General features: G+C 41.0%; 1 protein-coding gene across 1 annotated transcript in view; it reads left to right on the top strand.

The window, feature by feature from the left end:
• The window catches only part of larp1 (La ribonucleoprotein 1, translational regulator), a 136,332-nt gene that overhangs the window by 59,237 nt on the left and 62,260 nt on the right, over positions 1–14,835 (top strand). The window contains exon 3 of the mRNA XM_087995151.1: positions 12,322–12,381. Coding sequence (XP_087851277.1) covers positions 12,322–12,381 — 60 coding nt within the window. The remainder of the gene's footprint in view (positions 1–12,321; positions 12,382–14,835) is intronic.

Here is a 14,835-nt window from a genome sequence, read left to right as displayed (position 1 = left end):
TCAATTTCTTTAGTCATCCAGCATTCCCTATACCTACCAGCCTTTCCTTTCACCCTAACAGGAATATACTTTCTCTGGCTTCTCATTATCTCATTTCTGAAGGCTTCCCATTTTCCAGCTGTCCTTTTACCTGCGAACGCCTGTCCCCAATCAGCTTTTGAAAGTTCTTGCCTAATAGAGTCAAAATTGGCCTTTCTCCAATTTAGAACTTCAACTTTTAGATCTGGTCTATCCTTTTCCATCATTATTTTAAATCTGATAGAATTATGGTCGCTGGCCCCAAAGTGCTCCCCCACTGACACCTCAGTCACCTGCCCTGCCTTATTTCCCAAGAGTAGGTCAAGTTTTTCACGTTCTCTAGTAAGTACATCCACATACTGAATCAGGAAATTGTCTTGTACACACTTAAGAAATTCCTCTCCATCTAAACCTTTAACACTGTGGCAGTCCCAGTCGATGTTTTGGAAAGTTAAAATCTCCTACCATAACCACACTATTATTCTTACAGATAGCTGAGATTTCCTTACAAGTTTGTTTCTCAATTTCTTTCTGACTATTGGGGGGGTCTATAATACAATCCCAATAAGGTTATCATCCCTTTCGTATTTTTCAGTTCCACCCAAATAACTTCCCTGGATGTATTTCCAGGAATATCCTCCCTCAGCACAGCTGTAATGCTATCCCTTATCCAAAATGCCACACCCCCTCCTCTCGCCTCCCTTTCTATCCTTCCTGTAGCATTTGTATCCTGGAACATTTAGCTGCCAGTCCTGCCCATCCCTGAGCCATGTTTCTGTAATTGCTATGATATCCCAGTTCCATGTTCGTAACCATGCCCTGAGTTCATCTGCCTACCCTGTTAGGCCCCTTGCATTGAAATAAATGCAGTTTATTAGTTCTACTTTGTTCCTGCCTGCCTTGACTGTTTGACTCGCTTCTGTTCTCAACTGTACCAGTCTCAGTACGTATCACTGTATTAAAGCTATTTTTGTTCCTTCACAATGTACAGACCAAGAAAATAACACTGTTTTATTCCTCTACAAACATTGCCCCAGGTTAAATTAATAGTTATGGCTTTTATTTTAAGTTGAATCAAGAGACATATCTCCAAAACCATATAATCAAGAAAGAATCCACTCTACTCAGTACTGCAGATTCTCTGTAGGCCATACTTAAAACAACGATTAACTTATCTGGTTCTGTGCTGTGAACTTCGCCCAACAGTTCCTCCAAGATCAGTTGTGAACTTCACTGTTTGTTAATTTTCCCAGATGCACTCCAGTGTCCAGCAATACATGAATTCAAACTGCAAAGGAAGTCACTGTGCAGGCTCTCCCTCCCTCCCCCTCGTGCTCTCTCTCGCTCTTGCTTTCTCTCTCTTCCTTCCTCCCTCCCTCTCTCTTCCTCCCTCCCTCCCTCCTTCCCCTTCTCTCCCTCCCTCCCTCCTTCCCCTTCTCTCCCTCCCTCCCTCCCTCCTTTCCCTTCTCTCCCTCCCTCCCTCCTTCCCCTTCCCCACCCTCCTTCCTCTCCGCCCCCCCTCCCTCCTTCCCCTTCCTGCCCGCAACGACTTCACCATGTCCATTCTTTGCTTTGGAACTTTGGGAAAAAAAAGTGCAACACCATATTAAACAGTAATTCAAGGAAATCACCTCCAACACCTAAAATACCTCAAAGGAGCAGCTGTTACAGCCAGAACTTTTTCCTGTCCTCCATCTTGGATTACCCAGATTCTTTATTCTCATTGGTTTTTCTTGTTCACTGCCATTCACAAGTGGATGTTACAGGACTCGAAAGCTTTGATCTCATCCCTTGGTTATGAGACTTTTCACTCATTTTAGCATGCCTTATGTCTGCTTGAAGTTCCTATGCTATAGCTTCAACAGCTGGCACCGCCTTTTTACCAACACCTGTTGCTCTTGGCTTGCTCTTCACACCTTGTTTGACCACTGGCTTGATAGTATAGGTACAGTGCTTCAAAACCTACCACAGGACTGAGTCTGTGTGCCAGTTTTCAGGTCTTGTTAATTAATGAGGGACAGATAAAGTTTCTTTTAATTAAGCTTCTACACTGTGAGAAATGATATTTGGAAAGAAAATTATATAACAAGGTAAATAAGATAGGCTTACTGGTTGGATCTTTTCTAATCAACCTGTTCACAGATGTTATTACACCTCCCTTAAGCAGGTGGAACTTGAGCCAGGGGGACTAGTCCAGCAGCAGGGATACTACCACTACACCATCAAATTTCCCAGTAATGTTCAGATTCCTTCGAACCCAAATTGAACCAGTGACTGAAGGATGTCTGTATTGTGTCACACCACAGTACTCCACTCTTCCAGTTGAGCTGTTGTTAGAGGATATGCTCAATTCAGGTTAGATGTGGTCAGGAGTCATCCGAGTCATTTGGGGCATGGAAAAAAAACTGGTGCATGAAGCTTGTAACGAGTGCAGCACCCTGGCACCCTTTGCCAAATTATCTGCTATGTGACTTGACTCATTTAATTGCAACTAAAATTGATAGCATATTTTGTCAGGCATTTTAAGTGGATTTAAGACACTATACCCATCATGGTAAAGGCGCAAGTTGCAGCTTGTTCTTCATTATATTTCTGCTGTGGTTGATGGCTCAGAACACCATCAATGATAGCCTATATTGATTTGCTTGATCATTCTGAATTTCTGATTTTTCCATGGCAATTGGAGTGTGTCTTCAGTTTAAAGACAGGACTTGGTCTTTGCAAGACTCTTGGTGATCGTGCTTCGTGGTTGTGAAAAATTTTTGAATTTGTGGGAATTGATTGGCAAAATTGAGGGTGAGGGCAGCTTGAATATTTGCACATTCCTCTCCAAACCATACTGAATTCGGGTTTGGAGCTACATCGTCATCCCTTCATTGTCGCTGAACAAAAATCTTAGAACATCCTCTCTCAAAGCAATGTACATAAATGGTCCGGAACAGTTCAAGAAGGTGTTTCACCACCATTTTGTCGAGGGCAATTAGAGACGGACAACAAGCACCAAATTCACATTCCCATGAAAAGATTGGGAGAAAAAAAGTAGGCTTTTCATTTGTTTTGATTCACTTATTACCTGCTGGCTCAGACAGTAAATTGGTTCTCTTCTTGACCAAGCTTACTAGGTCATGGTATTGTCAACTCAATCCTGGTGATAGACTTTGAAGACTGCGACAGCTTTCAACTATTTTGGCACAAGACATCAAATATTAATGAGGAGGATTTTGCAGAGTTGATTGGACTGTGAATGCTTTTGTCAAATTTGAATATGGCGCATAGTTTGGGGATGGTCTATCTTTCTTTATTTTACCTTTTCATAATAGTTTGCAATTGATTGCCTTGTTGTCCCTGAGAAGGACAGTTAAGAGTTAACTATATTACTCTAAGGATGTAATCAAACATAGACCAGACAAATAAGGATGGTGGATTTTCTTTCCTGAATGATAATGAACATGAAAGTATTACAATAATCAGTTTCACCTTTTTATGATATATTTACTTAATGAAAAATTTAAATTTACCAGTTGCCATTTAGTTGAGATTTGAAATAATGGAACATATGGTGCATTGGTTCTTTACTGGATACGTAATATAGAACCCTGGACTAATAATATTTTGACATGTTCAAATCCACGTTGAACTGACATGTTCTACTGAGTCTGAATATTCTCATACTAATTGTTGTCTGTTTCTCTACTCAAGTGTCTGGTGCAGTGATATATGTTATTTTAGTTTTATTGTGTCAGGGGCTTCATGGAGCCAGAAATACTTATTTCTTCCACAAGGAAAATCTTGGCTTGGTGTCAAATAGATAAACTTCTCTGCAATCTCACCTTTTTACCCAGGGGGCCATTGGAGCATGTACCTTTCATGCTGAGGTCATTGTACAATAGTTGAAATCCACTTTTTTTTCCCTTTGTATCTTCAGATTTCCACAAATATCAACTTATTCACGTCATGGCTTTTGATCTGGTGTGATTTTCTGTATTTCCAGAAGCAGTGCAGTGTTCAGTGAAAGGGCTAGTGGTTCTTGATTTTCTTGTCAAAGTTATTAGGTTATAATTTCTTCCTTTGAACAACTGCTGAACTTAGTGATCTGTGGAGGCAATAACGTTTTTTCATTTTGGTTACTAAATTACATACGATTTCTATGGAAATAAATGTGCCTTTCATAACCTGCATACATTCAAAGTGCTGAATATCTCAAAATTTGCATGATAAAGCTGGGAAAGATGTGAGGAGGATACAGAGATGTTGCAGTATGATATGGAAGCTGTGTGTGGGCAAATGCATGGCAGATACAGTGCAATGTGGATAAGTGTAATGTTATCCACTTTGGTAGTAAGAATAGGAAGGCAAATTATTTTTTGGCTTTAAACATAGGGGAGTGGGGGTGGAGCATTATTCATCAACAAAACACCTGAGTGTCCTTGTGCGTTCGTTACAGAAAGTAAGCATGCATGTGAAGTAGGCAGTAAAAAGGCAAATTATGTTGGCCTTAATAGTGAGAGAATTCGTAGGCAGGAACAAGGATGTCTGTGCAACTATACAGGGCATTGGAGAGGCCATACCTACAATAATGTGTGCAATTTTGGTCTCATCTAAAAATGGGTGTTCTTAGTATAAAAGGAGTGCAGCAAAGGTTTACCAAATTTACTCATTGGATGGCAGGATTGACATATGAAGAGAGATTGAATCGGCTAGGATTGCGTTCTCTGGTGTTCAGAAGAATGAGGGGGCAGATCTCATAGAAACCTAAAACATTCTAGCAAGACGAGACAGGTTTGATGCAGAAAGGATGTTCCCGATGGTCCAAAACCAGGGGACATTTTTTAAGGATAAGAGGTAAATCTTTTAGGACTGAGATGAAAATTCTTCAATGTTGTGCCCCTGTGGAATTCGCTAGCACAAAGTAGTTGAAACTAAGATACTGCGTTTTCAAGAAGGAGATGGGTATAGCTTTCACGGCTCAGTGGGTTAGGGGGTTGCAGGTAGATAGGGTAGTGAAGACGACGTTTGGTATGCTTTCCCATATTGGTCACAGTTTGAATACAGGAGTTGGGAGGTAATGTTGCGGCTGTACGGGACATTGGTTAGGTCACTGTTGGAATTTTGCGTGCAATTCTGGTCTCCTTCCTATCAGAAAGATGTTGTGAAATGTGAAAGGGTTCAGAAAGGATTTGCAAGAATGTTGCCAGGGTTGGAGGGTTTGAGCTATCGGGAGAGACTGAACAGGTTGGGGCTGTTTTCCCTGGAGCGTTGGGGGCTGAGGGGTGACCTTATAGAGGTTTACAAAATTATAAGGGGCATGGATAGGATAAATAGACACAGTCTTTTCCCTGGGGTCGGGCCATCCAGAACTAGAGGGCATAGGTTTAGGGTGAGAGGGGCAAGATATAAAAGAGACCTAAGGGGCAACTTTTGCACTCAGAGGGTGGGACGTGTATGGGATGAGCTGCCAGAGGAAGTGGTGGAGCCTGGTACAATTGCAACATTTAAAAGGCATTTGGATGGGTATATGAATAGGAAGGGTTTTGAGGGATATGGGCCGGGTGCCGGCAGGTGGGACTAGCTTTGGTTGGGATATCTGGTCAGCATGGACGGGTTGGACCGAAGGGTCTGTTTCCGTGTAGTACATCTCTATATGAGTGGGCACGATTACGGTATTGAGCTTGATGATCAGCCATGATCTCGTGGAACGGCAGAGGTGCCTTGAGAGGTCGAATGGCATACTCCTGTCTTCTGTATTGCTATGTTTGTAACTAGGGAATAACATGGTGCGTACAGTCTTTGGTGCTTCTTTTAAACATGATGCATCTATTCAACATGATCATCACTTGCAAGATGGGAACAAAATGAATTGTTGTCCGGTAGTGCAGAACTTGAATATTTCTTGAAAGAGAGAGATGTTTCTGTAGCATTTGTGTCTTGCACTCAGGGCAAATGCAAGAATGCCTAATTTGAAATGATCACAACAGTTTATACTATGAGAAAAGGATGACAATTGCCAAATAAATTCTGACTGGCTGAGGCCAAGGAGAAAAGAACTGGGCCACTTCCACCAATCTCCTTTATAATTCAGAAAGGTACACATCTAAAACATTCCTTTTGCTTGCAGAAAATAGGTGCCTATGACACGAATCAGTTTCAGGAAGCACAAGTGAACCATGTTGAGTTTTTAACTAGTTTTAGAGTCATAGAGATGTACAGCATGGAGCCAGACCTTTCAGTCCAACTCGTCCATGCCAACCAGATATCCCAACCTAATCTAGACCCATTTGCCAGCACCTGGCCCATATCCCTCCAAACCCTTCCAATTCATATACCCATCCAGAGGCCTTTTAAATGTTCAAATTATACCAACCTCCACCACTTTCTCTGGCAGCACATTCCATACACATATTACCCTCTGTGAAAAAGTTGCCCCTTAGATCTCTCTTATGCCTATTCAACCTCTCCATAGAGCTCAAATCCTCCAACCTTTGGCAACAACTTGAGCCCTTTCAAGTTTCACAACATCCTTCCGATGGGAAAGAGACCAGAATTGCTCTCAATATTCCAAAAGTGGCCTAACCAGTGTCCTGTACAGCTGCAACATGACCTCCCAACTCAACACTCTGACCAATAAAGGAAAGCATACAAAACGCCATCTCCACTATCATTTCTACCTGCAACTCTACTTTCAAGGAGCTATGAACCCGCACTCCAAGGTCTCTTTTGTTAAGCAACACTCCCTAGGACCTAACCATTAAGTGTATAAGTTCTGCTGAGATTTGCTTTCCCAAAATGCAGCACCTCTCATTTATCTAAATTAAACTCCATCTGCCACTCCTCAGTTCATTGGCTCATCTGATCAAGATCCTGTTGTGATCTGAGGTAACCTTCTTCGCTGTCCGCTACACCTCCAATTTTGGTGTCATCTGCAAATTTACTAACTATACCTCTTATGCTCATTCCGAATCATTAATATAAATGACGAAAAGTATTGGACCCAGCACCGATCCTTGTGGCACTCCACTGGTCACAGGTCTTTAATCTGAAAAACAACCCTCCACCACCACCCACTGTCTTCTACCTTTGAGCCAGTTCTGTATCCAAATGGTGAGTTCTCCCTGTATTCCATGAGATCTAACCTTGCTAACCAGTCTCCCATGGGGAACCTTGTCAGAACGCCTTACTGGAGTCCATATAGATCACGTCTGCTGCTCTGCCCTCATCAATCCCCTTTGTTATTACTTCAAAAATCTCAATCAAGTTTGTGAGACATGATTTCCCATGCACAAAACCATGTTGACTATCCCTAATCAGTCCTTGCCTTTCCAAATACATGTACATCCTGTCCCTCAGGATTCCCTCCAACAACTTGCCCACCACCGATGTCAAGCTCACTGGTCTATAGTTCCTTGGCTTGTCCTTGCCACCTTAAGTTGATTATTAGTGTAGCTAATGCTACACTTGGTTGTTTGAATCCTGCTATTGGATAGCACTTGTCAGTCTATCACTCATTTTATTTTGGGTGTTGCAAGAATAGCCTAGATGAGTATGGTCTTTACTCTACCTGTTACAATCAGCTGAAGGGACATAGTGTTGAATTCAATCAGCCAATCGTTGAGCCTTACAGACTATGTACCTGACCTAACAGCAGCTCTGAAATTCAAAGCAGAACCACATTGCACTGACAGTATCCTTTTACAAACACTTTCAGGTAATCAGTCAAGCTTGTTCTTTGGCATATGTTCACATGTAGGAGCGTATTCTTTAAAAGCCTTGTATCATTTTTTAATTATATGGAGTTGGAGAGCTTATAGTTAATCCCGAGTTGACTAGCTTATCAGTACCTTTTTCTGCTGTAAATTGTAAGCTTTCGTGGATTGCTTGAAATTCTTGCATTTTGTATTGGCTTGACTTTATTGCATTTGTCTTGCTGAGTGCAAGATTGAAAGCTTTGGTGGCATATCGGTTTTCAGAAATATTGAAATGAATTGTAACCTGAAAAGCATGTTGATCTGAGATCCTAAGCTGCAGTTTGCTCACTTCTGTCTGTTGCTTGAAGTGGATGATGATCTATCATGACCATCCTCTCAGCCATATATTGGCTCAAGCTTAAATTCTTCATCCTTCTCTTCAAACTCTACTGGCTTTTGTCTACTCATCTAGCAGATTCCTGTTCTTTGTCGCTTTGGTACTCCTATTCCAGACTCTTGTATATCTCTATTACACAACCATTTCTGCTTTTCTTCACAAAACCTTGGAATCATACCAGAGCTTATCTCTTCTTTCCTTCTCTCTTTTCAGTCAGCCCATCTTTCCTCCTGAGCCTTCACTCGTGAATTTTAAATTCCCAGGCTTAGTGTTCTGTTTCTTTGTGAAATGCTTATTAAATCTGTTTTTTTTTACAAAACTACAAACATTGTGTACGTTAAAGACATTGCAATCCCAGTTGGCTTGAGAGAGATTTTGCTGATCATATAGTAATACCCCTGCAGAGTTCACCTTCAAAAAGGTTTTCTCACATCATTCATTTGAATAGGGTGCTGCAGTAAAGACGGTTGGGAAAGTGCGCCTGTGTAGGATGCATCAAGCTGTTGTGTGCTCCATCACTCCAGTCTCTACTGCATGACGAGTCAGGGAGATTGAAGTCAGTAGTTTTGCAGGTGATTTTCTTCACACAGAAATGGATCAATCGGTTATGTGATGCACAGGTGCTGAGCTGTTTCTTGCCAGGATATACTGCTGACTGAACCTCGGTATGAAGGCGTACTTTTAACCATTTAAAGAAAACAATTTTGGAATGCATCAGAAGTAGTTTATGCTTACATACTATATTTGGAGTTGTAATGAGTTTATCTGTTGAGTACTCTGGACCCGAGCAGCAGTCTCCCACTGCCCTCCTTATTGAAAACTAAATTTATCTGCACAGAGATCCTGCCTGAACATACTGCCTTGCTTATTTACTGTGTCACTTTCTCATCTTCCTTTTGCTTCGTAAGCCTATCAGCAAAGAACCCTTTAGGATCCAAAATTAGCTCTTCCAGCTTTCAATTTGCCAGCTGTGTTGGACACAATTTACATTGCACAGTCTGTGTACACATTACAGGATTCCTTCTCTCTGTATTGAAGCCATTTACTCTACATCAAGGGGTCACCAACCTATTTTTACGAGAGCGATTTCTGATCAAGGCAAAACATCATAAGCCATTAAAATCTATATGGAAAATATGAATTGTTAAGGGAACATATCTAGTTATTACAGTTAAGTTCCAAAAATGTATATTATATGATGGAAAATTGATCTTTATCTCAATTTGTGTGAAACTTAACATTGCATAATGTGCGTATCTTCAGAGAGCGACTCCGATGGAGTCATTCATACGCTAGTCAGACAGGAGGATTTGAAGTCGTTCGTGTTGGTAAAGATCAATTTGCAACGATAGGTAGAAGCCAGTAGGAAAGTTATTTACATTGTTACTTTGAAGATATTACTGCTCTCTCAGTAATCACGGAACTCCAGAAATTTGTGGCAGATTGCCTTGATTTCAACTGAATGTCAGACTTTAAAATGACAATCTCTATTTTCATGGTGTTTCAATCAGGGTGAAACAACAGTGTTCAGAAATGTCACTTAACTTACTCTTTTACGAAGGAACTTGAAGTAAATGTTTAGGGATCCAGCTGCTCTAAAATTGTTGACCCTCTTGCTGAACTCTTAGCCAAGCCTGATGAGTAAATCACCAGTTCTGAGGAGGGCTCAATGGACCTGAAATGTTAACTCTGATTTTCAGATGTCTAAGCATTTCCTGCTTTTGTTTATGAGGAAAATCACTGTACTTGTCAATGCACGAAATCCTAACAGCAGTTCTGGGTTCTTCAGCATTTGGATCACTGAAGGAAAGTGTTGCATTTTGTCGGTAGTTGTCTTCTGTTTTCCTTGCAGTATATAATTCATGTAATTTCATTCATCTGTTAAAAATGCCACATCAAGCAGGTCCATAATATTTGATTTTTGGATGATATCTATCTATCTTGACTGCAAGAAGTCGTTGATTCTGATAAAAGTGAAAGAAATTGACTTGGTGTAGCAGAGGAAGAATGCAGTGTGCAGCAAAATGTTGCCATGCACAGATGACAATTCATCAAGAGAGTGGTATTTTGGTTTTTAACGTGAATCAAATTTAAAATTCTAACAGTGGGAGATAGTCCATAATCAGACTCCATTACTTTGTCAGAAATTGGCCGGTGATTAATGTTATAGCGGTAGTTCAAAAAAGGGGAGAAACAGCATAATATCTGATTATAGCTGGCACATCAATTATTAGGTTTGCCAATGGCACACTATTCTTTGCAAAATAATTCTCCACCTCATTGCGAATATAAATTGAACTGGTTTTGGATTTCAGAGACAACCTGTGGAGGGTTCCTCTTTAATCATGAAGTTTAAAAACAATATTGACCAAACACCACCAGCTGGGCAGTATTGCTTGTGTGAACTGATTCATTGCATTGAACAGAAAGCCACTTGCATTCACTTTAATCTCTCTCTGACTGCTCTGTCACATTAATTAATAATGCAGATACCCTTCTTGCCATGGTGTTTGCTCCTTACTGCATACCTGAATGACCGATGTATTTTCAGGTATGTTTTGAAGTCTCAGAATAAGGACATGGCCATTGGAGCCATTGTGCCCTTCACCGTTTCTTCATCTGCACATGCTCTTGTTCAAATCATGTGAAATTTTGAAAGATGCCTCTTTTGCTGCATTAACTTCCTTGAATGGTTGGTTTAAAAAAAGCTGTATAATGCATTTTTTAGTTCACTTTTTGTGACCACAGATTTTAGGAGAAACCTTCTCAAAGTACTTGTGCACTGTTAGAAAGTGCCTTGTTTTATTTTTCTGACTGCAATTCACTCTACAGTTTAAATAGCAGCACGTATGTCATTGTCTTAGCCTTGTCAAAGTATATATTTTGCCTTGTCATGGATAGACCTGTGCAGAGATGGTGTCAACACTGGTAAATTACTTTCTGTTGCAATTTAGCTAGTTATGTACAGCACGGTGGCTCTGGTTAGCACTGCTGCCTCACAGCACCAGGGCCGCAGGTTCGATTCCAGCCTCTGACGACTACCTGTGTGGAGTTTGCACATTCTCTCCGTGTCTGCGTGGGTTTCCTCCGGGTGCTCCGGTTTCCTCCCACAATCCGAAGATGTGCAAGTCAGGTGGATTGGCCATGCTAAATTGCCCATAGTGTTAGGTGCATTAGTCAGGGGGAAATGGGTCTGGGTGGATTACTCTTCGGAGGGTCGGTGTGGACTGGTTGGGCTGAAGAGCCTGTTTACACACTGTAGAGAATCTAACCAAAAAGAAATTATCCCAGCAGTGATAAAGGATGGGACAAGAGCTGGGAAACCAGTACGGTAGTTTTTGTTGGAAAATTAATTATATGACTTGAATCCTCTGGTCATTTTCCAAATCTTAACTTAGTTGTCAGACAGCGGACTGCCAGTTGCTCATGGTTAACATGTTAGTGATCCCTGCTTACCACCTTATTGGACAGTCTTAAAGCGAGTGGGAGCTTTATTTTCACCTTGCTGTCTCAAATGTTTAAGAGCAGGGAATATATTTTGGGTGTGGTGTGTTGCTTCTGGATAATTGTTGGGAACATTGACCATGGCCTCAGGAGAGCCTTTTGGAATGGTATTATAGATCTGTGGACACTGATGTGAATTGTTGACCTATTCATCAGTTTTAAATGATTAGACATCGCCAAAAAGCTGCTGACTTGCAAAGGTGTTTTTGTACATCCCATCTATTCCGTAAGTTAATGATTTATTTACAATAATTACTGTAATAACACCAATGTTTGACAGTTCCATTCTGTGTAATCCCCCTCAAAATAAAAGCAAACAACATTTGTTTTATGTAGAATAAATAGTTTAGCCAGGAATGGAATTTTCTTTTCCTGTTATCAAAGAGCAGGCTGCCACCAGCTGAACCCATTGGGTTTGACACATTCATTGTTTGTATGGTGGTTCACCTGGAAAGTATCCTAGGGTAACAAAGACAAATTGCTGGTAGAACTCAGTCGGTCTTGCTGCATCTGTGGGAAGAAAGCAGAGCCAACTTTTGGAATCTGGTGACTCATTACTAATTGAGAATGTTGTTTGCAGGATTCTGAAGTGAGGGAAGAGTCAAGCTATATAATCTTAACTTTTGTTTTAGATAGGTGGGCAATAGATACTGTCAAAAATATTGATTGAATTAGTTATATTTGAATATATCTCATGCAAGAATTATTTTTCTGTTGCAGGTCAGCGATTTTGGTGACACCACAAACTGGCCCACGCCTGGTGAAATTGTCAATAACAAGGTATTGTTGTTTGTGACTTTCTTCGCACTCTTGATAAAATATTTTCCTCTGAATTCCCTGTTATGGATGACTTATGTTCATGACTTTTCTTTTAATCTCTTGCAAGTGGAATTATTGGATCCATTTTAGCTTTGTTCATATGAAAGGATTTGGAGTAGGTTAGTTAAAATTAAGTCAGCTTTCTCTGTCTACCTTACCAAACATATTGTTCATTTTGAAGACTTGCAGCGGGTCATTCTTTTTCCTAAATAGCCCCAGCCTGTTCCATCTTTACTGTTATTATGCCCAGTTCTGGCATTATTCTGACAAGTTATTGCTTGTGTCTTCTCAATTAGTATTCTAATATGCAAATGAGAATTGTGCACAATACTAGAAATATGGTAAGAGCTGAAAATGTGTTGCTGAAACAGCGCAGCAGGTCAGGCAGCATCCAGGGAACAGGAGAATCGACGTTTCGGGCATAAGCCCTTCTTCAGCCCTTTCCTGAAGAAGGGCTTATGCCCGAAACATCGATTCTCCTGTTCCCTGGATGCTGCCTGACCTGCTGCGCTGTTTCAGCAACACATTTTCAGCTCTGATCTCCAGCATCTGCAGACCTCACTTTCTCCTAGAAATATGGTAACACAGGCTCTATTGTAACAAATTCAGTCTCTGATTTTCAATTTTATCACTTCTAACTTATACCTCTGTGCTTGGTAATTTTAAATGACCCAGGTAACCTGCAAAACTACTTTGGGAGATATCTGAACCCCTATATTCCTTGCTGCTCTATCCTGTTTAGGCACTTAGATTAGCAGTATGTGGTTGCCTTAGTTTTTATCCTAAGTTAACTGCTCACAAATAGCTTTTTTTTTCCATTAAATGTCCATTCTGCATGTTTATTAATGTTTTCCTATGTTTTGCTGCATTCCTGCTCTCTCAACTGTACAATTTGGTATCACCTGCAGGTTTTGAAATAGACTGGAAAATCAGTTGTAAATAGTCATTATTGTAAACAAAAATGAGCAATGGTAGAGTTGGCTAGCTCCATTGACTAGGTAGCTAGAGTGTTGCAGAATGATGACGGAAGTACAGATTCAAACCTTGGCATATTGGATGTGGTTTATGTAGACTAGTCTTTTTGGATTGCCCCATACTTTAGCTAGATAGCTAACTAAGTGTCCCCATTGAACAAATGTGCCAGTGATCCTCTGTGGACAATTGCTGATTGTCATTACCAAATTACCTGCGGTTCTGGCACTGATCTTTATTGAACACCATTTCTGACAGTTGTCCATTCTGATTAGCTGCTTTTAAGCACCTAACCCTACCCTTTGTTATGTTTTCAGAGCAATCAATTAGATCAGTTGGTCAGGAATAACGTTCTTTTTGAAATTTGTGCTAATTACTCTTTATGCTGGATTTTGTTACATTTCTGAATAACTTTGAGTCATCATTATGCATTCTTCCTCAGAGTCCATAAGTCATAGGAGTAGAAATTAGGCCATTTGGCCCATCAAGTCTGCTCTGCCATTCAAAGCTGATGGATTTTCCTGGTTTCTCCTCATAACCTTTGATTCCCTTAGAAATCAAGCACTTATCTACCTTACTGTTTTAAATATACTCCTTAGATAGTCAGAAGGTGCTTGTTGACTCAGCATTTCTAACTCCGTTTTCCAGTTCCACAAAATCTCTGCGGGAGTTCTTTGGGATAGTGTTTTTTGTCCAGCCATCTTCAGTTGCTTCATCAAAGATCCTGCCGCTGCTGCCCCCCCCCCAGTCGTAAGGTCAAGAGTGGGGATGATCATTGATGGTTCACCCCAGTAACTACCTTGATAATGAAGCTGTCTGTGTCCATATATAACAAGACCTGGGCATTTAGCTTGGGCTGACACATGAAAAGTAATATTCACACTGCTCATGTGCCAATCAGTGACCACCTCCAACAAGAGAGAACCCAGCCATCTCCCCATAATATCTCATGGCATTGCCTTCTTGAAGCCACCACTACTAACAACATGGTTACCATTGAGATGTAAATGAAGTGGACTGTCCATATAACTATAATGTTGGCTATAAATTGGTATCAATGACAAAGCTAGGAAAAGGGATGAGGACCTGAAAAGTGAATATAGGGAGTTAGGTTGGAAGATATAAGGTATGACAAGCAGAGTAGTAATCTCAGGATTGCTACCGGTGCCATTAACTAGTGAGGCCAGGAATAGAGAGAGTGAGTGCAGATAAACACATGGCTGCAGGGCTGGTAGGAGGGAGGGCTTGAGATATGTGGATCATTGGGATACCTTCTGGGGAAGGTGGGGCCCGCACAGGGATGGGTTGCACCTGAATTGAAGGGGTCCCTAATATCCTGGGCGGGAAGCTTGCGAGAGCTCTTCGGGAGGTTTCAAGCTAGTTTGGCAGGAGGTTGGGAACCGGAGTTATGGATCTGAGGATGGACTAGCTAGTGAACAGTCA

Source organism: Chiloscyllium plagiosum, unplaced genomic scaffold (genome assembly GCF_037043375.1).
Source record: "Chiloscyllium plagiosum isolate Xiang-an unplaced genomic scaffold, Cpla_swu_hap1 HiC_scaffold_16, whole genome shotgun sequence".
Lineage (NCBI taxonomy): Eukaryota > Metazoa > Chordata > Chondrichthyes > Orectolobiformes > Hemiscylliidae > Chiloscyllium > Chiloscyllium plagiosum.
This window is presented reverse-complemented; position numbering and strand designations above follow the sequence as displayed.